The 23,078-nt window shown below is 44.7% G+C and overlaps 1 protein-coding gene across 5 annotated transcripts in view; it reads right to left on the minus strand.

Annotated features, from left to right (window-relative positions):
• Positions 1–23,078, minus strand: part of PLD5 (phospholipase D family member 5) — a 210,660-nt gene that overhangs the window by 124,350 nt on the left and 63,232 nt on the right. For 2 of the 5 annotated variants that reach the window (XM_060259184.1, XM_060259192.1), the window contains exon 2: positions 8,911–9,047. In XM_060259184.1, the coding sequence (XP_060115167.1) occupies positions 8,911–9,047 (137 nt within the window). Of the gene's footprint in view, positions 1–8,903; positions 9,048–23,078 lie in introns of those variants that run through there. The other 3 variants (XM_060259208.1, XM_060259200.1, XM_060259217.1) reach the window with 2 other exon arrangements.

Consider the following 23,078-nt stretch of genomic DNA (forward strand, 5'->3'; position numbering starts at 1 on the left):
ACAACAACAAATTTTGAAAAGAGGGAGAGATGGTGATTTGGGGAATGCAAAGAGACAACAGCAATGTCAGAGTGCAAATGAGAGAGGAAAGGCAACAGAAATAGCCAACTAATATTTTCTTTTCAGTCCTCAAAGCTCCAAGTGAATAAGAGCACTGTGAGTGAACATAGTTTTGCAGAGAGTCAAAATAATTTAAAAGCTTAAAATTAAGGTAATAAAAGACCCCGTACCATGGTCAGAATTTTGAATCTTCTGACTGCACAATTCCTCACACCTACTACTGACAACTAATTAATGCTTTTAATTTAGTTCTCTCTCTCTCTCACAACACACTTCCACTGGCGCAGCTGCACTGCAGCTGCACACCATGGGAATGATATCGCGAACCAGTGTGCTGGCAGAAATGGGTTGTGTGCCAAGTGGTGTTGCACAGTCAGTTGACTCCCAAAGCATTTTCACCATGGGGATGTCCCCCAGAACAGATACAAAATTGCACCATCAAAAATGCTGGTGCAGCCCATTAATGGCCATTGTAACTCCCATGTTAACCCCACTCAGCTGTGGTCATGCCCTCAGTAACCCAACAGCTTAGGATATCGACTAAGTGCACACAAGCACACCCCCATACCAGCACACACCCTGGCACCCAATGACAGCCTGCCCCACCTTACAAATGGTTCCAGGAGGTAGCCCCACAACTGTCTGGCAACTCCCTGCTGTCAAAACTCAGAACTAGCACAGATGCACCTCAGTGGCGGCAAAACATAGAGCACCTAGCACTGCTGAGTGAGCACTTAGGGGAAGACACCACTGGCTGACCTCACCCAGATTTCTGTCCCCACAGGTACAGCAGTTCATCTGCCAGGATCCCAAGGAGCATCTACATTTGAACAGATAAGCAAGGAAGTGTTTCCCAACCCCCAACCCCACCCCCCACAGCCAACAGCAGTGGCACTGAACCACACTGGACATGGTGTCTTCCACTCCTACACTTGGCAGCTGAGAGGGGCTGGAACACAGTCCCAGATGGACATGGACCCTATGCACCAGGCAGTTCGGTGCATCCGGGCCACCCCAGGCAGCTGCTGAGTGAGTCAGCCAAAGCTGGAGCCACCATACCAGGCTGCATGCCCTATAGTAGGCAGCACTCCTCCTGCACAAAAGGTGTCAGGGGAAGCTTCTCCAACTAGAGGGGCAAGTAATCCCATTAGATGGCCAAACCCTTGCCTTGAAGGTGCAGAATGCCTTGATGCTGCTAAAAGAGTGTGTCTTCAGAGACAAAGAAGCTTTAACAGGACACTGTATCAGGTGTGGACTGGCTAATCAGGATGACAGGCTAAGGCTACTAGGTTCATAGAATCATAGAGTTGGAAGGGACCTCCAGGGTCATCTAGTCCAACCCCCTGCACAATGCAGGGAATTCACAAATACCTCCCCTGCACACACCCTCAATGACACCTGCTCCATGCCCAGAAGATGGCACCCCCTCCCCCCGCAACAACTCTAGCATCCACAGAAAATTGGCCTGGAGAAAAACTGCTGCATGACCCCAAAGTGGTGAACAGCATTCCCTGGGCAGGTAAGAAACGGCCACTAAGCACTGATGCAACCCTTCCTGGTCTCCTTCTCATGATCTGCCTAATTCACAGACTCAGCATTTCTGTCAGATGGCCATCTGGTTTAAAAACCTCCAGAGAAGAAGAGCCTACACCTCCTGAGGAAGCCTGTTCCACTGAAGAACTGCTCTAACTGTCAGGAAGTTCTTCCTAATGTTTAGCCAGAAACTCATTTGATTTAATTTCAACCCGTTGGTTCTAGTCCAACTTTCTGGGGCCATAGAAAAGAACTCCACACCATCCTCTAAATGACAGCCCTTCAAGAATTTGAAGATGGTGATCATATCACCTTGTCTCCTCTCCAGGCTAAACATGCCCAGCTCCTTCAACCTTTCCTAGTAGTCTCCATACCCTTCGCCAGCTTTGTCGATCTCCTCTAGACACGTCCCAGCTTGTCTATATCCTTAAATTGTGATACCCCAAACTGAACATAGTACTCTAGATGAGGTTTAACAAGAGCAGAGTAAAACGATACCATCACTTCACTTGATCTGGACACTATACTTCTGTTAAAACAGCCCAAAATTGCATTTGCCTTTATAGTTACTGCATCACACTGCTGACTCATATTCAGTATATGGTCCACCAAGACCCCTAGATCCTTTTCACAAAAACTACTGCCAAGTCTCCCCCCATCCTATCATTATGCATTTGATTTTTTCTACCTAAATGCAGAACTTTACATTTATCCCTGTTAAAATCCATTCAGTTTGTTTTAGCCCAGTTTTTCAGCCTGTCAAGATCATCCTGCATCCTTCAACTGGTATTTGCTACCTGTTCCAATTTAGTATCATCTGCAAATTTAATAAGCATTCCTTCTATTCCTTCATCCAAATAATTTGTAATGACAGCAAACAAAAGAGGTCCCAGGACAGATCTTTAAGGCACTCCACTTGTCACTCCTCTCCAAGAGGAGGAGAGGACCCATTCACAAGCACTCTTGAAGAATAATCTGTCAACCAGTTACAGATCCACCTAACATTAATAGGATCCAAACCACAATTTCTTTGTCAAAAAAATATTATGTGAAACCTTACTGAAATCAGAATAAAGTAATCCACCAAGGTAGTAACTCTCTCTCAAAAAAGAGATAAGATGAGATGACTTGTTCTTGAGAAACCCATGCTGGCTCTTAGTAGGGTTGCCAAGTCCAATTCAAGAAATATCTGGGGACTTTGGGGTGGAGCCAGGAGACTTTGGGGGTGGAGCCAGGACCAGGATACTGTCAAAACCCTTGGGGAAGCTTGGACGCTATTTAAAACTATAATCCTAGAAGCTCAGATAAAATACATACCACAAGTTAGGAAAGGCACAAACAGGCATAAGAAAAGGCCTGCATGGTTAACAAACAAAGTAATGGAAGCTGTAAAAGGTAAGAAGGACTCCTTTAAGCGGTGGAAAACCAGTCCAAGTGAGATTAGTAAAAGGGAACACAGGCTGTGGCAAATCAAATGCAAGACTGTGATCAGGCAGGCAAAAAGGGACTATGAGGAGCATATTGCAAAAAACATAAAGACCAACAATAAAACTTTCTTCAAATATATTAGAAGTAGGAAACCAGCCAGGGAGGCATGGGGTAAAAGGATTACTGAAGGAGGATAGGGAAATGGCTGAGAAGCTAAATGAATGTTTTGCCTCCGTCTTCACTGTGGAAGACGAGAACTTTTTGCCCGCCCCAGAACCACTAATTTTGGAAGGGGTGTTGAAAGACCTGAGTCAGATTGAGGTGACAAAAGAGGAGGTCCTACAACTGATAGACAAATTAAAAACTAATAAGTCACCGGGTCCGGATGGCATACATCCGAGAGTTCTGAAAGAACTCAAAGTTGAACGTGTGGATCTTCTAACAAAAATCTGTAATCTTTCATTGAAATCTGCCTCCGTTCCTGAGGACTGGAAGGTAGCAAATGTCACCCCCATCTTTAAAAAGGGTTCCAGAGGAGATCCGGGAAATTACAGGCCAGTCAGTCTGACTTCAATACCGGGAAAGTTGGTAGAAACCATTATCAAGGACAGAATGAGTAGGCACATTGATGAACACGGGTTATTGAGGAAGACTCAGCATGGGTTCTGCAAGGGAAGATCTTGCCTCACTAACCTGTTACATTTCTTTGAGGGGGTGAACAAACATGTGGACAAAGGCGACCCGATAGATGTTGTTTACCTTGACTTCCAGAAAGCTTTTGATAAAGTTCCTCATCAAAGGCTCCTTAGAAAACTTGAGAGTTATGGAGTAAAAGGACAGGTCCTCTTGTGGATCAAAAACTGGCTTAGTAATAGGAAGCAGAGAGTCAGTATAAATGGGCAGTCTTCGCAGTGGAGGACGGTAAGCAGTGGGGTGCCGCAGGGCTCGGTACTGGGTCCCATGCTCTTTAACTTGTTCATAAATGATTTAGAGTTGGGAGTGAGCAGTGAAGTGGCCAAGTTTGCGGATGACACTAAATTGTTCAGGGTGGTGAGAACCAGAGAGGATTGTGAGGAACTCCAAAGGGATCTGTTGAGGCTGGGTGAGTGGGCGTCAACGTGGCAGATGCGGTTCAATGTGGCCAAGTGCAAAGTAATGCACATTGGGGCCAAGAATCCCAGCTACAAATACAAGTTGATGGGGTGTGAACTGGCAGAGACTGACCAAGAGAGAGATCTTGGGGTCGTGGTAGATAACTCACTGAAAATGTCAAGACAGTGTGCGTCTGCAATAAAAAAGGCCAACGCCATGCTGGGAATTATTAGGAAGGGGATTGAAAACAAATCAGCCAGTATCATAATGCCCCTGTATAAATCGATGGTGCGGTCTCATTTGGAGTACTGTGTGCAGTTCTGGTCGCCGCACTTCAAAAAGGATATTATAGCATTGGAGAAAGTCCAGAGAAGGGCAACTAGAATGATTAAAGGGCTGGAGCACTTTCCCTATGAAGAAAGGTTGAAACGCTTGGGACTCTTTAGCTTGGAGAAACGTCGACTGCGGGGTGACATGATAGAGGTTTACAAGATAATGCATGGGATGGAGAAAGTAGAGAAAGAAGTACTTTTCTCCCTTTCTCACAATACAAGAACTCGTGGGCATTCGATGAAATTGCTGAGCAGAAAGGTTAAAACGGATAAAAGGAAGTACTTCTTCACCCAAAGGGTGATTAACATGTGGAATTCACTGCCACAGGAGGTGGTGGCGGCCACAAGTATAGCCACCTTCAAGAGGGGTTTAGATAAAAATATGGAGCACAGGTCCATCAGTGGCTATTAGCCACAGTGTATGTGTATATATAAAAAATTTTGCCACTGTGTGACACAGAGTGTTGGACTTGATGGGCCGTTGGCCTGATCCAACATGGCTTCTCTTATGTTCTTATGACTTTGAGGGTGGAGCCAGGAGACATTAGGGGCGGAGCCAAGATCAAGGCTGTGACAAGCATAATTGAACTCCTAAGGGAGTTCTGGCCTTCACATTTAAAGGGACGGCACACCTTTTCAATTCCTTCCTTCCATGGGGAATAATGAAGGATAGGGGCACCTTCTTTTGGGGCTCATAGAATTGGACCCCCTGGTCCAATCTTTTTGAAACTTGGGAGGTATTTTGGGGAGAGGCACTAGATGCTATACTGAAAATTTGGTGCCTCTACTCTAAAAAACAGGGGGGGCCCCCAGAGCCCCAGATACCCGCAGATCAATTCTCCATGATTTTCTTTGGGAATAAATCCCCTGCCCCCACCTAGGGATTGGCAACCCTAGGGTGGGGTGAAAGGGCCAGGGAAGCAACAGCCACTGCTAAACAGGTACATCTAATCTAAGCCCAATGGGTATAGAAGGGTTGTAAGTCTGCTTAGGACAACATCGGTATTCACCAGTGGGGTCTTCAACGAATGAAAAAAAAAGCCTAACCATTAAGGAACCGGACACCTGCCTTTGTTTTGCCTGCTGTAGATGCGAAGCAGGGCTGCTGTGTCGTAGGCACAACTGAGCACAGATGAAACGACTCGGCACCTACACCACCCAACAGTGAGGCAGCTTCCTTCACTTGCTCTCGGGTCGGGTCTCCTCCCTGAAGGCAAAGCTTGGGGATGCGCAGGCACAAGTTTGGGCGAGGCGGCTACAGCAAGTTCCGGGCTGGGAGAGTGTTGGAAAGCAGCGTCAGGATCATGGAGAGCGGTGGGGGCGCCTACGGAGCCAGCAAAGCTGGCGGTACCTTTGACCTGTGGCGCTTTTTGCAGCAGCCTCAGATGGTGGTGCGCGTCCTGAGTGCGGTGAGTGGAGGGGCTCGAGCGGTGCTAATTAGGATGTGGGTGGGTCGGTTGGGGCAACTGAGGCCATCTCACTCTTCTTCCTGCTATCCTGAGAGGAGTTGGTGTGTCTGCCCTCATGCCTGGTGCAGAAGAGAGGGACCATTGCTTTGGAGGGCTGGTTACAGAGTCCGGCACCCGTGCCGCGACGCCCCTTTCATGGGGAGGAGTAGCTGAGGTGAAGCAGTTACTTCACTTGCTCTTGGGTTGGGTCTCCTCCCTGAAGGCGAAGCTTGGGGACGCGCTGTTTCCCCCCTCCCCCTGCTTCCGTTTTTTTGGGGAGCGGGGGAAGAGGCTGGAAATCCTGGGGTCCCCCGCCAGGGCGGGAGGGTTGGGAAGCCTAGCTCTTAGTAATTACAGCCATCTCATCTAAATGTTCAAGGACTGACTGTTTGATGCCTTGGTCTAAAACTTTTCTGGGTATAGACATTAAATTGATGAATTGATAATTACCCAGATCCTCCTTTCCCCACTTCTTGAAGACAGGGACAACATTTGCCCATCTCCAATCTTCTGGCACCTCATCTGTTCTCCAAAAATTCTCAGAAATAATGCTCAGAAATTATGTCTGCAAGTTCTTTTAGCCTTTAGATGCAGCTCATCTGGCCCCAAGAGTGTAGTTTCATTTAAAGAAACTAGGTGTTTATGTACTACTCCTATGGTGATCCTAGGCTGCAACTCCCTTCCCTCATGATATGTTCTGTTTTTGCCAGGGCTTTTTTTGTAGCAGGAACTCCTTTCCATATTGGGCTACACACCCCTGATGTAGCCAATCCTCCAAGAGCTTACAGGGCTCTTAGTATAGGGCCTACTGTAAGCTCCAGGGGGATTGGCTACATCGGGTGTGTGGCCTAATATGCAAAGGAGTTCCTGCTACAAAAAAAGCCATGGTTCTTGCCATGTTGAGCACCTTTTCCCTCACAAGAAAAGACTGAGGAAAAGTAGGAATTGAGCACTTCTGCCCTCTCTTCACCTGTTACAATTTCACTTTCCTGTCCCTGCAACAGGCCTACCATGACCTTGCTCTTTTTCTTTTCAAAAAGAACCCTTTTTTGTTGTTTTTAGCATTTCTCACTAGCCTAAGCTTATACAGAGCTTTAGCTTTCCTAACTCTTTCTATACAAGCACTGGTTATTTTGTGTGTATTCATCCTTGGTTATTAGGTCCTCCTTCCATTTCCTAAAAAAGTCTTTTTCATTCCTCAAGTCTTTAGAGAGCTTTTATAGAGCCACCTTGGCTTCTTCGGGCTCCTCCCATTTTCCCTTCTCAAAGGAATCATTTGTGATTGTGCCTTCAATATTTCACTTTTAAGAAACTCCCTTCTTCTTAAATACTTCTGGCCATGGGCTTCTATCTAGCATAACTTTAAGTTTGTCAAAATTTGCTTTCCTGAAGTCCAAGGTATATGTCTGACTATGTACAGCTTTTCCCTTCTCCAAGATTGTAAATTCCAAAATCACATGGTCACTACTATCCAGGGTGCCCACTATTTTCACCTTGGTCCAATATTTTTGGAATTTGGGGGTTCTCTGAGGGAAAAGACTCCTGCAGGTACAATGCAAATTTAGTGCCTCTCCCTCAAACCCCCTCCTCCCCAGTGTCAATTTTCCCATCTTAGGGAAATTGACAGCTTTTCCCCCTGCCATAGGAAAACATGAGGAATGGGGGCACCCTCTTTGGGTGCCATAAGAATTGGACCTCCTGGTCCAATCTTTCTGAATCTTGGGAATTTTCTGGGGGAGAAGCTCCTGCAGCTGCACTGCCGATTTGATGTCTCTCCCTCAAAAACCCTTCCTCCAGTCCCCATACATTATACCCTATGTTTTGCCATTGACTTTTTAAAATAATGCATTAACAATTTATTAAATTAAAATCTACAGTGAACATTAATACAAGTTATCTGCCACATACAATTTAATATACATATATACTAACGAAGAGTCATTTTCTATTCTGAATTTTATTATCTTGTAGCACCCGTTTCCTCTACACCATTCAGTTCCCCAATTTCATCTTATCCTAATCATCATACTAACAATCCTCATGTCAACCTGTTTACTTTTATGTCTTCTAGTTTAAACTCCCTCCACTATCTATTTTCACGTTTGTTCCAAGAAGTCAGCTTCACCTAGATAACAAAAAAAGAAAAAGAAAGACAAGGAAAACCAAACTGTTGCCTCTCATGCTGGAGCCAAGAGAACTCCTGTTAGAGAGGCTTTTGTGGGGAGGCTCCACCCTCTTTCCTCTTGACACCAAATGCTTAAACACAAACTTAATTTATATATTCCCAACTACCTATTTTACATTTCTGTTTAATGACTTTCAAAAACAATAATTATATTATGTTATTACAATATACTAATAACTAAAAATATCTAGAAACCTTGCTATATAATATTACACAAATACTCTTACATCTTTACAACATTTTAAACTTTTAAATTGCACCTTGAATTATTCTTAACAAACTTTCAGGCCATTGACTTTAATGGTCCATTGGATATAATGGAGTCTTATAATGAGGATAGCTGCATATCTCCTGAATCAGATTCAGGCACCAAACCTGATATTCAGGGATGTTTGCTCCCCCTCCCCCAGAATACTTTTACCCCCACATCCGAATTTAGCCATAAAAAAGTCTGTTCACACCCCTAGTGGCCAGTATAGACAATTCCATTTAAAAGAAAATAAAGTTCATTTGTAAAAACATTTTCAATCAGCATAAATCCATATATGCTGAGTTTAAACAATTTGTGGATCAGGCTGTCTCATGACAGATTTTATACAGTAAATGTCTGGCACTGAACAGGGATTATTTTCTAGCAGTAATTAGAGTTCTATTTTTATACTCAAACAGTACAACCATAACTTTTTTAGTCTTGTATTGGCTCAGCTGAACTACTGAATGCAAATTGGTTATATTCTGATGTGCTTTTCCCAAATTGTTACATTGCGAATTTTTCAATTGCATTATAATAGCTGCCTGCCCCAAAAGAGAAGCTTTGTTTGTTACCTCTTACCGACAGTTCTTTTGACAGCTTTTTTCTGAAAGTCCATCCTCATCTTCTCCTACAATATCCACAGCTGAAAATATCAGTGCTACCAGAATTGCAAAGCAGCATACCAGGGCAAAGATCACAATGCATTTTTGCTGGGACTGAAAAAGATTAAAACAGAGATAAAAATGCTAGAAAGCAAAGTGATATTCTGACATTATACATTACCTTTGAATTGTTATCATAAACGTCATAAACATCCTTTATAGAACAGTTTTGTGAAGAATGTGCTAAATGGAATTATTTAAAAGGCATTCTTATAATGTGAATGCAGAAAGGTAGTCTTCATGGTATATACTGTGACTAGGGGTGTGCATTCGGTTCGGCCGAACCGCATAGACCACCGAATCACCCCTGATTCAGAAATATACGGCACCATATACTTCCGATTCCATTTTCAGGACATTGAACAGGAGCCGTATATGGCTCCCCGTATACTTCCGTATAGATATTCAGAAGTATATGGAAGTCAATGGAAAAGGTGGGAAAGGAGCTTCTGCAGCCTTAGGGGAGCTGCTTGCTTCCTTTCCCGCCTCTGGAAGCCTTTTCCCGCCTCTCCCATAGCCTCCCTGGGATCAGGGAGGGAGGGGGAGGGGGAGAGGAGCCCCAGCAGCCAGTCCAAAGCATGCATTTGCAAAATGCATTGCAAATGCATGCTATGAAGGGCTTTTGTATAGCTGATGGCTGAGCTAATCCCTCAGCCATCAGCTACATTGTTGTTCTTTTGTTTACTTGGGTATCCAAGTAAGCAGTGTTCTCTGGCCAATCACAGAGCAGTGCTATTTTTTGAAACTGCTCTGTGTAGGGTCAGAGTCTGACTGGCTGGACTCCATTCCATTGCTGCTGTGTTTTGTGTTGGTGTGTGAGAGAGATTGTGCTGCACTGGCCCTTGGCCTCAGCTGCTGCTGCTCTCTCTCAGCCTTTCCTGATCTGCCTTGAGAAGAGAAGACATCTAAGGTAAGACAGTCTTGTGGTTCTTGTTTTTATTTTAGTTAGTAAAAGGACTTTTTAAGACTCAGAGTCCCTTTACTTATCCAGATTTGGGTGGGTGAATACTGGGTAGCTTATTTGGGGTTAGGGGGTTCTGCTGGGGGTAGGGGCCTGGGCTGGGGTGGGGGGGTTGCCAATTTGCCCGTATCTTACTTTAGTGAGAGGACTTTTAAAAGTGCAGTGTCCTTTTACTTTTCTTGATTTGGGTGGCTTGGATTTTTGGGGGTTAGAGTGAAGGGTTTTTTTTGGTGGGAGGGGTTGGTAAAGTTCCTGTATTGTTAAAAGTTAAGTTTTTTACTGTTTTAAAAGGATTCTGTGTTTGATTTGTTGCTGCTGTGTTGTGCTGCTGTTGTTTCTTTTCTCTTCTGGTTCTGGTTCTTGGGGGGGGGGGGCTGTTTGGCCTAATTTTCATTGTTTAAAAGGCCACTTTTTAACAGTTGAGTTTCTTGGCCTTCTCCTGTTGTCCCTTTTCCTGGTTCTGGTTTTGAGGGGGGGAAGCTGGCACCTGGGTGAGAGACCCAGAACCAGCAGGCTTCTTGTGCTTGGCCAGCTCTCCCCATGTTGTTTGGGGCAGGGCTGGAGAGCTGGCATATGTAGATTGTGTGTTCTGTGGCAGGGAAGCTGGCACCTGGCTGAGAGACCCAGAACCAGCAGGCTTGTTGTGCTTGGCCAGCTTTCCCCGTGTTGTTTGGGGCAGGTCTGGAGAACTGGCATCTGTAGATTGTGTGTTCTGTGGCAGGGAAGACCCAGAACCAGCAGGCTTGTTGTACTTGGCCAGCTCTCCCTGTGTCATTTGGGGCAGGGCTGGAGAGCTGGCATCTGGGTTTGCTGCAGCCAGGTCTGCAGAACAGACCTTGAACAGATTGTGTTTTGTGTGGCGGTGACGTTGGCAACTGGGTTTATATTGGTTCCAGGCCTGCAGGGTTCATAGAGTAGATAGAGGGATGTAGTGCATTTGGGTCCTATAGAGATTCTCTGGTGTGAAGTTAGGTTTGGCTTTGGGTGCCCCAGGAATTGGACCCCCTAGTCCAATTTTTTTTTTTTTTTGGCCTTGTGGGTTTTGTGTGGGACAGTGCCCTGAAGCTGCACAGCAGTTTGGGGGGCTCTTCTCAAAACCTCCTGCTCTCCAGAGCCACTTTTCCCACGACAATTACAGTGAGGAAGTGGCTCTAATTGTTTTTTTCTCACCATTGGGAGCAGTGTTCCTTTTGGGGTGCCCACTGATGGGTGCAGTCTTTTTAGGCCGGGGGGTTTCATGCTGGGGAGTCCCCGGAAGCTGCCCTGCAGTTTTTGGGCCTCTCCCTCAAACCCCCCTCTGGCCAGAGCCACCTTCCCCACAGCAATTATAGTGGAGGAAGTGGCTACTTGGGCTTTCACCATCATTGGTGGCAATGGGCCTTTTGGGGAGCCCAAAGACAGGGACCCCCTGGCCCAATCTTTTTGGGACTTGGGGGTTTTACAGGGGAGAGTTCCCTGCGGTTTTCCTGCAGTTTTGGGGGCTCTCCCTCAAACCCCCTGCCCCCCAGTAGCCTCTAATTATGCCCTACGTTGCCATTGATTTCAATGGCCCATAGGGTATAATGGTGGGATAGGGACAACCTCTTTGGGTGCCCCTAGAATGGAACCCCCTGGCCCAATCTTTTTGGAACTTGGACGGTTTGTAGGGGAGCATCCCTTGAAGGTCCCCTGCAAATTTGGGGGCTCTCCCTCAACCCCCCTCCCCTCCAGGTGGCTTCCAATATACCCTATTTTGCCATTGATTTCAATGGCCATAGGGTATAATGGGGCCATATACTCGGAAATAGCCGCACATCTACCGTATATGCGGCTATTCTGAGTACGGTAATAGGAAATACATGGTATTCCGTATCATCAGGTCCATCATCAGGTCGTATCATCAGGTCCATCAGTGGCTATTAGCCACAGTGTGTGTGTGTGTGTGTGTGTGTATGTGTGTGTGTGTGTGTGTATATATATATATAAAAAATTTTGGCCACTGTGTGACACAGAGTGTTGGACTGGATGGGCCATTGGCCTGATCCAACATGGCTTCTCTTATGTTCTTATGTTCTTTTTGGCCTCGTGTATTTCCGAATCCGTATAATTTCATTTATTTTTTTTTTGCACACCCCTAACTGTGACGTGGTCATTGCACTGTCTTCCAATTTTCTAATTTTTGTAGCCCAGCTGTATCACACTATTTATTTTAGCTATCAAGTTGGATCCAGACTAAATTTGTCACTAATGGAAGGGAAGGTGTAATTTTGACAGTTTTTTGCTTCCTGTTGCAGACCCCCAGGTTGCCCCTTTTGCCATTCCTGACGGTCAATTATCTCTCAAGACAGTATTTCAGGTAGATCAATGGGCTACAGTGGGTGAGAGAATGGCAGAAAAGCTCTATTCCACTGATAAAAATGCCTTCTGAAAACTGAAATCTTAGTTTGGATCCAACCCATTGTATTGCACTGTTCTCCAGTCCTGTAACTCCCACAGTAACCGTGTTACTGTGGTCTAATTGTTTGTATTATATTCTTATTGCATTGTTTTAGTTGTAATCTGCCTTTAGCCTCAGAGTAAAACATGTGCTACAAATGAAGTAATTAAATTAACTAAAATCAGTTCTGTTTGATCCTGAACTTTATAATAAATTCAGGACACACAGAACAGAAAAATGAAGTCCTATGAGAAAAAAAAAATTCCCCTTTCTTGCCATGATACAAATGCATATGTCCATTGTATGTTTTATACTCATGCATACGCATGACCATGTGAGCCGTGTATTTAGAAAAAATTAGAAAATTGGAAGACAATGCAATGACCACGTGACAGTTAGGGGTATGCAAAAAAAAATGGAATTACACAGATTCGGAAATGCACGGGGCCAAAAAGATACGGAATACCGTATATTTCCTATTACCGTACTCGGAATAGCCACATATACGGCTATTTCCGAATATACGGCCCCATTATACCCTATGCCCATTGAAATCAATGGCAACATAGGGTATATTGGAAGCCACCTGGAGGGGAGGGGGGTTGAGGGAGCCTGTTTCGGTGGGGAGGGCGGGATATAAATAGAATTAAATAAATAATAAATAAATATCCTGTATTATTATTACGGTATTATACAGAAAAGTGTGACATGGAACAAAGGTTTGAAGGGTGGCAATATTGTTGAGGTTGCATACCACATTACAGGACTTTTTTTCTGGGGGAATGTGGCAAAATGGAATTCTGGAACCTCTTAGTGGAAACAAAATTCTCAAAAATGTTTAAAAGTTCAGGAGGGGCACCCCTGTGTTTCTCCTTCATTTCACTCTTGAGAGTTCTTGCAAGGGATGAGTGCCAGTTATGGCACCACACAACTTACCGGAATGACTTGCCACTACATGACTTTTGCAACTTCAGCAGACTCTTCCTAAGGAGAAGCTTCCAGAGGAGGGAAGCAGAGAAAGCGGAGAGAAAGTGTGGTTAAGTACTTAAACTATCAGACCCAGAGCTGGGAGACCCAGATTTGAATCCCCACTCTACCATGGATGGTTGCTGTGTGGTCTTGGGCAAATCATTCTCTCTCAGCCTAAATGATCTCACAGGGTTGTTGTGAGGATAACACTGGGGAGAATGATATAGATTCTGTGGGTACCCACTGGGGAAAATAGTGAGGTGGGGGACATAAAATAAATGTTGGTTAGTGAATGTAAGGAGATAAAGAAACAGGGAAAGAGAGAATACAGGTATTGCAAGGAGCAGAGAAAGAATAAACAGTGTAGGGAAGGCGGTGTCAGGAGAAATGAAGTGACCCCTGCAAGTCATTGAGGGTTACTCAATTGTTAATTTTTAAACTATGGTGTCATGATCCTGGGCCTAGCAAGGCCTGCAGGCCCCAGGGAAGCCTGCTTAGGAGTTACTGGGGAAAGCCTACATCTCCCAGGATTCCCTCTGTCCCTCTGATTGGGTAGTGATGGTTTTGGGAGGGAAACAGGTCTAGAGAGGGGTGGGACCTGGGAAGAGAATATAAAGGCCAAACCCAGGAAGTGGGGGTTCTTTTCCTAGGAGGCAGAGCTGAGGAAGAGCTGCTGCCAGGGAGAGACCCTCATCCTGTGAGGTAGGGTGAGTAGGCCCAGGTCTGACTGAGACATAGGGTTGCCAATCCCCGGGTGGGGGCAGGGTATCCCCCAGTTTGGAGGCCCTCCCCCCGCTTCAGGGTCGTCAGAAAGCGGGGGGGGGGAGGGAAATGTCTGCTGGGAACTCTGTTATTCTCTATGGAGATTTATTCCCATAGAAAATCATGGAAAATTGATCCATGGGTATTTGGGGCTCTGGGGGGGGCTGTTTTATGGCGTAGAGGCACCAAATTTTCAGTATAGCATCTAGTGCCTCTCCCCAAAATACCCACTAAGTTTCAAAAAGATTGGACCAGGGGGTCCAATTCTATGAGCCCCAAAAGAAGGTGCCCCTATCCTTCATGATTTCCTATGGAAGGAAGGAATTGAAAAGGTGTGCCGTCCCTTTAAATGTGATGGCCAGAACCCCCTTGGAGTTCAATTATGCTCGTCACAGCCTTGATCTTGGCTCCACCCCTAATGTCTCCTTGGTCCACCCCCAAATTCCCCAGACATTTCTTGAATTGGACTTGGCAACCCTACTGAGACAGTTAGGAACAGTAAGTTCAGACGCGTTAGGGTATTTGGTTATTTTTCCCTTCACCCCTTTTACTGTTTTATGCACCTTGTTTGTTTATATTGCACTGACTTTAAAATAAACCTTTTTGTTGTTGTTCACTCTGCCTGGTCCTCACGCCTATTATTTGGCCTAAGCTACAGGAGGCTTGGAAGGGCTTGGGAGGGTACTCTGGGCCTTCTCAAGAGAGACCTTTAACCCAGGGTGGTGGCAGAAATTGGTAAGACCCCCCCCCCCCCGAGTCATGACATATGGTGAGACCTGGATCAAGGCATTTATTTATACACAAAGAAACCTTTCCAGTTTCATATATTTTATGTCCTGTTTTGATACAAATTATTCTTGCTCTAAAAAATGCTTCCATACTTATTAAATACAAATACAATTTTTAATTTGGATGGCTTTGTGCTGCCAGATGTGTTTGTGAATTGAAACTAATATTCCAAAGACAAATTTATTCTATAGCATTTTTAAACTGCTGCATTGTGAACAGCACAACATGAGACATGTCAGGCATCAGAACGGAAACAGGAATTTAAAAACTGAATTTTGGTTTCATCTCTTGATGCTTACAGTTGCTAAGAGACTACAGAAGATGACAGAACTATGTGGAACATCTCTGCAGCAAACTGAGTACAATTTCCTACAACAGGAAAGACTAAGAGCTGGGAGACCCAGATTTGAATCACCATTTTGCTATGGAAGGTTGCTGGATCCTACAACAATGTGATTCTGTTGTTTCATTCTTTTTTTTTAAAAAAATGTATGGTATAAGTGAAACCCGCAAGCTGTTGTAGTTGATATAGCAGATGGGCAGGTATGGAACCTCTGCACACACACACACAAGCTGCCCCCCCACCAGGAAGTCCCTCCACCATCTCCCCATCATCCAAAGGCCCAATGCTTCTCTGACTGATTTCCTGCTCCAGGGTTGGCTGTCATGAATATGAGAGCCAGTGTGGTATAGTGGTTAAGAGTGGCGTTCTAATATCTGGAAGACTCAGAATTCCTGTGGGGCTAGTCCTTGATACCTACTTCTGCCTCCAAACATCCCAACAAAATGGCACGGTCCATTGCGTCAAAAGCTGGAGACAAATCCAGTAGGAGGAACAGAGGCATGGCCTTTGTCTACAAAGGTTGTTAACTAAAGCGCAGTCCTGCCTGAAATCTGATTTAAGCCAGGGCCAGCTCACCCAATAGGCAATCTAGGTGCTGGGAGGATGGGGGCACCAAATTGGGCTCTCCACCCCCTCCTGGTGCTCCAGCAAGCACCTAGTTTGTCTACCTCCTCCGCCCACCAGCCACTACCACCACCCACCACCACTGCTGCTGCCGCCTGCCCCTTTCCTTCGCCTCCCCCACGGCCCACCCCTCCTTTCCCTTCCCTGCCCCACCACCATGATCACAGCATATGGCGAGGCGGCAGTACCCCCTTCACTCCCCCCTCCCGCGTGTTCACAGCCCAACGTGGGTGAATCTTATCTTTACAACCACCGGGCTGAAATTTGGGCTTGGCTCCCCCTCCCTTCTGGTTCTGGAAAGGAGGAGGGAGCCAAGGCTTCATCTCAGCCTTGTCATTCTAAAGATAAGATTCACGCCTCGTCTAGCTGTGAACACGCAGGGGGAGGGACCGAAGGGAAGGGGATGCCGGCACCTCGCCGCGTGGCACAGGGAGTGCAATGGAGCATGGCGCTGTGTTGCAGCACCGCAGGAGGGGCTGATGGGGTGGTGGGTGCATGCCTGGAGCACCACACACCCTTGGGCGGCACTGTCTACAGCAGATGAGTTATTCAAGAAGACCTGGAGTTAGTTTGCTACTGCCCTCACAATCACTTTTGCGTAGAAATGGCAGATTGTCCTGATCTTGATCTTGTTGGATCTCAGAAGCTATGGCAGTCTGGCCCTGGTTAGTACTTGGATGGGAGATCACCAAGCAAGTCCAGGGTTGCTATGCAGAGGCAGGCTAATGGCAAAGTGCCTCTATTTGTTCCTTGCCTAGAAAACTCTACTGAGTCACCATAAATCAGCTGCGTCTACATGGCACTTTATGCCACTAGCCTCTCTTTGTAATACTTTTCTGTTGCTTGTTGACTTCAGTTATAAATATACGTGCTATGGACATGTACTTCGTAACTGGATTAAGTGTGCTCATAAAAAACTGGATTAAGTGTGTTGAAGCAGATTTTGTTAGTCTTTAAGGTGTTATTAAAGTGTAACTGTTGCTGGCTGCCTTGAGCCCTTTAAGGGAGGGCGGGATATAAATTGGATAAAATAAAAATAAATAAATAAACAAAATTATTTGACTCATTTTTTATTTTACATGGTGGTTGTGGATAAAATAGATGCAAAGGCAATCAAATATGTCATTCCGTGCAAAAGAGAAAGGAAGGGTGGGGGGGATGAGAAAGACTTCAAGTCAAAATCAAACACATTTAACGTAAGGAAAATTTCAGAATGCCAGTGTCTCATATTCATATCCATTCACTTTAGCCAGTATAGTAAAAGGTGCACGTTAGACAGGAATTCCAGGGACTATGGATCTCAGTGAACTCAACAGATGTTTCCTGATTGACTTCACTAGGAGATGAAAAGATGTTAATCTTGTACCATATTTATGAAGACACAATGCATAAAACTACAAGAATATTGAATTACTGTAACGTCACAATGGTGATCTAAAATCAGCACTATTCTTGCTAAAATGCACAATTATATAAAAATAATTATATAAGGTAACCTCAATATACTGAAAGATTCCTTATACCTATTCATTTCCATATAGAAAATTTCATATAAACTGTGTATGTATCCTACCATATATAACAATAGTGATATATCTTATGTACGTACAGGTCAACTCACAGAAAAAACAACTCTCTCTTTTTCCTTAGAAGTAATATTTCTAGATGAAAATTGTCATGTGTAATATCTATAGAAAAAAATATATATGATCTTAGCTCATGGCTTGACTCTCTTCTCCCAACTTTCAGTGCCAACAGCTGCACAATTCTTTAACAAAGGTTTTTTGAATAATAACTTACAGAATAGTTTATTTACTCATTATCAATTCTAATATGGTTTAATTATCTTCACCCAACCTAAATATTAGTTTGCATCCCCTCCCACCCCCGGCCTTGAAATAGATTACAGTAAAAGCACCCTTTTGGAGCAAGAAAGTGAACCTTTGAAAATTCAAATATTCCATTAGCTTACAATAAGATAAGTCTGTGCAGTTGCAGTTGCCATAAATAGTTTTACAGTTAGGCTCATTCCATATAGGATCTGTTCACAATCTTTGTAACCTTTAATCACCCTTCTACTTTATTTTAGGAACATGAACTGGAATGAGTTTGACTGGCATTTCTTTAAGCTGCATATCCTGTCTCAAGCAGTGACCAGTGCCATTATCTTTGACTTTTTAAATTACAAGGCAATTACAGAACAATTTGTATGCAATTTTTTGAAGAGTTTCACCACAGATCAATGGGAGGGAGCCTTGAGAACTTGCATATAGTAGGCCCTGGATGGGATCAGTGTAATTTCTGTTCAAGGGAGAGCTAGCTCAGGAAGGGGATGCTTTTCTTACTATCTGAGATAACTCTTTCCAAGGGTTAAAAAGTGTGGGTAAATAACAGACATCCCTATTGTGCACACATCCCCAATTCAGTGCTCCTAAACATTCCAGAACATTCATGTATCTAACAACAATAACAACAACAGAATACATGTATCCCAGTGATAATCTGTATATTATATGAAAGGTGCGTTTTTTTTCTGAGTTTCGGGACAATCTTTAAAGCAGTAATCACTTACAATATGGCAGGGGTGGCCAACGGTAGTTCTCCAGATGTTTTTTGCCTACAACTCCCATCAGCCCCAGCCATTGGCCATGCTGGCTGGAGCTGATGAGAATTGTGGGCAAAAAATATCTGGAGAGCTACCGTTGGCCACCCTGCAAAAACAGTAAAGCTTTCCTGTTCTGGCATCTAACTTTAGTAGATCATATTTTCAGAACAGTGAAAACCAACCAGCTTTAAATCTAGGTCATCAATATAGCTCAACAATTTCCATGTGTCCACTCACCCAGGAGATTATATACTGTTTGTCAGCACTGTTGGAGAGTGCTCATGGAGAGGTGTTTGATCTACAGAGGGCAAGAGAGAGAAAACAAAAGAAAGAAGCCATAGCATCAACTAGGCAGCCCTAGCCTGTGTACCTGTGGTGGCCACCCACATGCTGTACATAGCACTTCCACGTCAGCTGTGACTTACAATCAGAACTTTTTAATACAAGAAACCCCAGCAGGAACTCATTTGCATATTAGGCCACACCCCCTGACATCACCATTGTTCTGCGCAGAGTTTTTCTATTGAAAATGCCCAGTAGGAACTCATTTGCATATTAGGCCACACCCTCTGACATCAAGCCGGCCGGAACTGCATTCCTGTGCCTTACTGCTAAAAAAAAGCCCTGCTTACAATACCTAAAACTAGAGGTATGTGCAATGGTTGCAGCAGCAACCAATCAGAATCCATAGAATCACAGAGTTGGAAGGGATCTCCAGGGTCATCTAGTCCAACCCCCTGAACAATGCAGGACATTCACAAATACCTCCCCCTAAATTCACAGAATCCTCATTGCTATCAGATGGCCATGTAGCCTCTGTATAAAAACCTCCAAGGAAGGAGAACCCACCACCTCCTGAGGAAGCCTGTTCCACTGAGGAAGTTCTTCCTAATGTTGAGCCGGAAACTCTTTTGTTTTAATTTCAACCCATTGGTTCTAGTCCCACCTTCTGGGGCCACAGAAAAAAATTCCACACCATCCTCTATATGACAGCCCTTCAAGTACTTGAAGATGGTGATCAGCTGCCTCCTCTCCAGTCTAAACATGCCCAGCTCCTTCAACCTTTCTTCATAGGACTCCATCCTCCAGTGAGTACTCTTAGAGTCTCACCTTTGGGTGTGGTGCTTAAAAAGGCGCCTGGTGAATTTCGTTTGATTCCCCATTTGTCTTTTCCTAAGGGGAAGTCTGTGAATGATGGGATCCCGGAGCACTTATGCTCTATTAGGTACACCAGCTTTGACCAAGCTATTGCCGTGGTGAGGCGTTGCGGGGTGGGGGCAGAATTGGCAAAATGCGACATTAAGTCTGCATTTCGCCTTTTACCTGTCCATCCTGATGATTTTGAACTTCTAGGGTTTTCTTTTGAGGGTCAATTTTACATGGATAGAGCATTGCCAATGGGCTGCTCTGTGTCATGTTCGGCTTTTGAGCGTTTCAGCACATTTTTGGAATGGGCTGTGCGGGAGAAAGTGGGTTTGCAGGATGTCGTTCATTATTTGGATGACTACCTTTTTGTGGGTCCCGAGGGGACTGGGCGTTGTGGGCAGTTGCTGTCTGGCTTTGTTGAGCTGGCGGTGGAGCTTGGGTGGAGCTTGGGTGGAGCTGGCGGTGGAGCTTGGAGCTTCCTTTAGCACCTGAGAAAACTGAAGGTCCAACCCAGAGGTTGACCTTTTTGGGGATTGAGATTGACACTATTGCGCAGTTGTCTAGGATGCCTCTTCAGAAAATAGTGGAGCTGAGGGCTAGGATTTCTACCTTCCTTCTTAAAAGGAAGGTTACTTTGTTGGAGTTGAAGCAGCTAGTTGGGCACCTCAACTTTGCTTGCAAAGTGGTTGCTTCTTGGAGGGCTTTTCTTAGAAGGCTGTGCGATGCTATGGCAGGGTTACGCTTGCCCCAGCATAGAACTAGGGTCACCTGCAGCATGAGGGATGATTTGAGGGTTTGGCAGGAATTTTTGGAGTCCTTTAATGGAGTCTCTTTTTGGAGGGACTACTTGAGGCTCGAAGCTGAGCTTCAGGTCATGTCTGATGCTGCTGGTTCCTTGGGTTTTGGAGTCTATTTCCATGGACATTGGTGCGCAGATAGTTGGCCTGACTCCTGGGTAAAGGTTGGTATGAACCAGGATCTTACGTTTCTCGAGTTCTTTCCTATTTTAGTCACGGTTTGGCTGTGGGGGAAGGATATGGCCAATCACACTGTCCATTTTTGGTGTGATAATATGGCGGTGGTCCACGTCATTAATTTCCTTTCATCCAAATCTGGCCGGGTTATGAGATTGGTAAGGGCCTTCACTCTGCGCTGTTTGCGGCTTAACATTTTGTTTTTAGCCAAGCATGTTCCTGGGGTGAGTAACAGGGTGGCTGACGCTCTATCTCATAAACAGATGGAGAGGTTTCATCAGCTTGCCCCAGGTGCCGACAGAGAGCCGGTGCCAATGCCCCAGGAGCTATGGCTGATTGGAGAGCCGAGGCCTGCAGAGCAATAGGTCTACCCATTGCGCCCAGCACCAGGAAGTCTTACGAATGGGTTCTGGCAAGAAAATCCTCACCTTCCTTTATAGACCGCAGTATGGACAATCGTGTTTCCAGTCCCCGTATCTCCTCATCCAGCAGGGTTACTAACTTACACTGGCTGCAAGTGTAATTGCTGTTACTCAGGTAGAAATACAAACATCCCACAGTCTTTACACATCACTGAATCAGCTCCCTCACCAGCTATGCTTCTGCAATCCATTTCAAAATTCTCTTTATTTTGACCCCTGTACATTCCACTACTAACTGCCACTTGAGACCACTCATGAGGAACTACCCACCTTCCTATAGAACCTCCAGGCTAAGAGTCATAGGCCAAGAGCCGTTTGGCTCATGCCTCTGGCAAGGAGGAGCCTTGCAATTTAAAGGCTCAAGCCCCCACCCACCTCTGACTCATCAGCCAGAGCAACAGTAGAGGGTGGGGCCAGCAACCACCCCCAGGCAAGCAGGCTCTCTTCTCTCAGCAACAGCTACACAAAAGCAATCAGAAACCACTCTCCAGAAGGCACTAACCACTCACACAGTTCCCTCTCACAGCAACCCTAGGTAATGCTCCCCAGCAGTTTTAGAAAAACAAATCAACACTCACCTTACCAACAGTTCTATCCCAGCTCCAAGCACCTTCCTCTAATGAAACTGAACCACTTCTGCCTTTGACAAGGAGGAGCCTTGCAATTTAAAGGCTCAAGCTCTCACCCACTTCTGACTCAACAGCCAGAGCAACAGTAGCGGGTGGGGCCAGCAACCACTTCCAGGCAAACAGGCTCTCCTCTCTTAGAAACAGCTTACCAGTAGGGTTGCCAATTCCCAGGTGAAACTGGGGAGAAAACCCAAAGGCTCTGCATATAAACAACCTCTTAAAGACATCAGCCAATTTCTTCCAATAATACACCAAAGACTCTTCAATGCCAATAATAAAGTTTTACTTATGTTCTCAATGTGCCCAAGCACACAGGTATCACCTCAAAAAGAATAAATTTCAATCCCAGCGTTTATCGTATTCAACCAGTGATATTCCACCAAAGGCAATAATATTAATCCCATTGACATCCAATAATTTTATTCCACTCAACCTGTATAGCAACAGGCAAAAATGTCCTGTTTCACACATCAGCTTTTTCCAACTTCTGTTAACATGTTATAAAACATCAAATTACTTCATTATAATTACATGCACCCAAGAACCCCATATCCAAGCGTATTCTCCTTTTGAATTCTTACCTCTATTCTCAATAATTTAATGCACTTTCCACTTATTCCATAGCACTATGCTTCCCGCTTATCCTTACACTTAAAATAATTCAAAGAGATGCTGTTTGAAATATGGTTCTCCAGGTGCATTAAATTAACTTGTCCCAATACCTGTTAAAGTTACACACATCTCTCATTTCTACCTCACATATAGATCATAAATGTATTAATAATTTTACAGGAAGCATCGAAGGTCCCGTTCATTATTCAAGACCATTAGGTTCCAGAGTCCTAAGTTTGAAAATCCACATTTCCTGACACCTGAGGAATTTCTCTACATCCACTGAACTCCACTCCTTGGAAATAAATCTTTCTAAAACAAAGAACCTTATTGACTCTGGATCATGTTGGAACCTTGAAAAATGCTCCATTAGTGGAGCCTCTGCCACACCATGTCTAAGTCTCGACCTGTGTTCCAAGACACATATCTTTACCATTCACATTGTACTGCCTATGTAGACAAATGTACAAGGACAGATTATTGCGTAAATTGCTCTTTTCATAGAACAGTTAGCCCGATGTCTCAATACTACTCTAATTCCAGTCTGTGGGCCATCAAATTCTTTTATCTGCAAGCAGAATTGACACACAAGACAAGATTCACATTTAAAATTTCCCGTTAAAATGTCATCTCCGCAGTGTTTTTTTCACTATGTCAGCCCTAACTTACATCTCCTTTAAATTCCTCGTTCTCTTATACCCTGTAGTTGGTGGTTGTTGGCACTCTGGAAGATCACGCACTAAGTACCAATGTTTTTAAATGATTTTGCTTATTATTTGAGTTACTGGAGAAAATTGCATAGCCCATGTTATAACCTTCCATATCTGTCTACC

Source organism: Heteronotia binoei, chromosome 1 (genome assembly GCF_032191835.1).
Source record: "Heteronotia binoei isolate CCM8104 ecotype False Entrance Well chromosome 1, APGP_CSIRO_Hbin_v1, whole genome shotgun sequence".
Classification (NCBI taxonomy): Eukaryota; Metazoa; Chordata; class Lepidosauria; order Squamata; family Gekkonidae; genus Heteronotia; species Heteronotia binoei.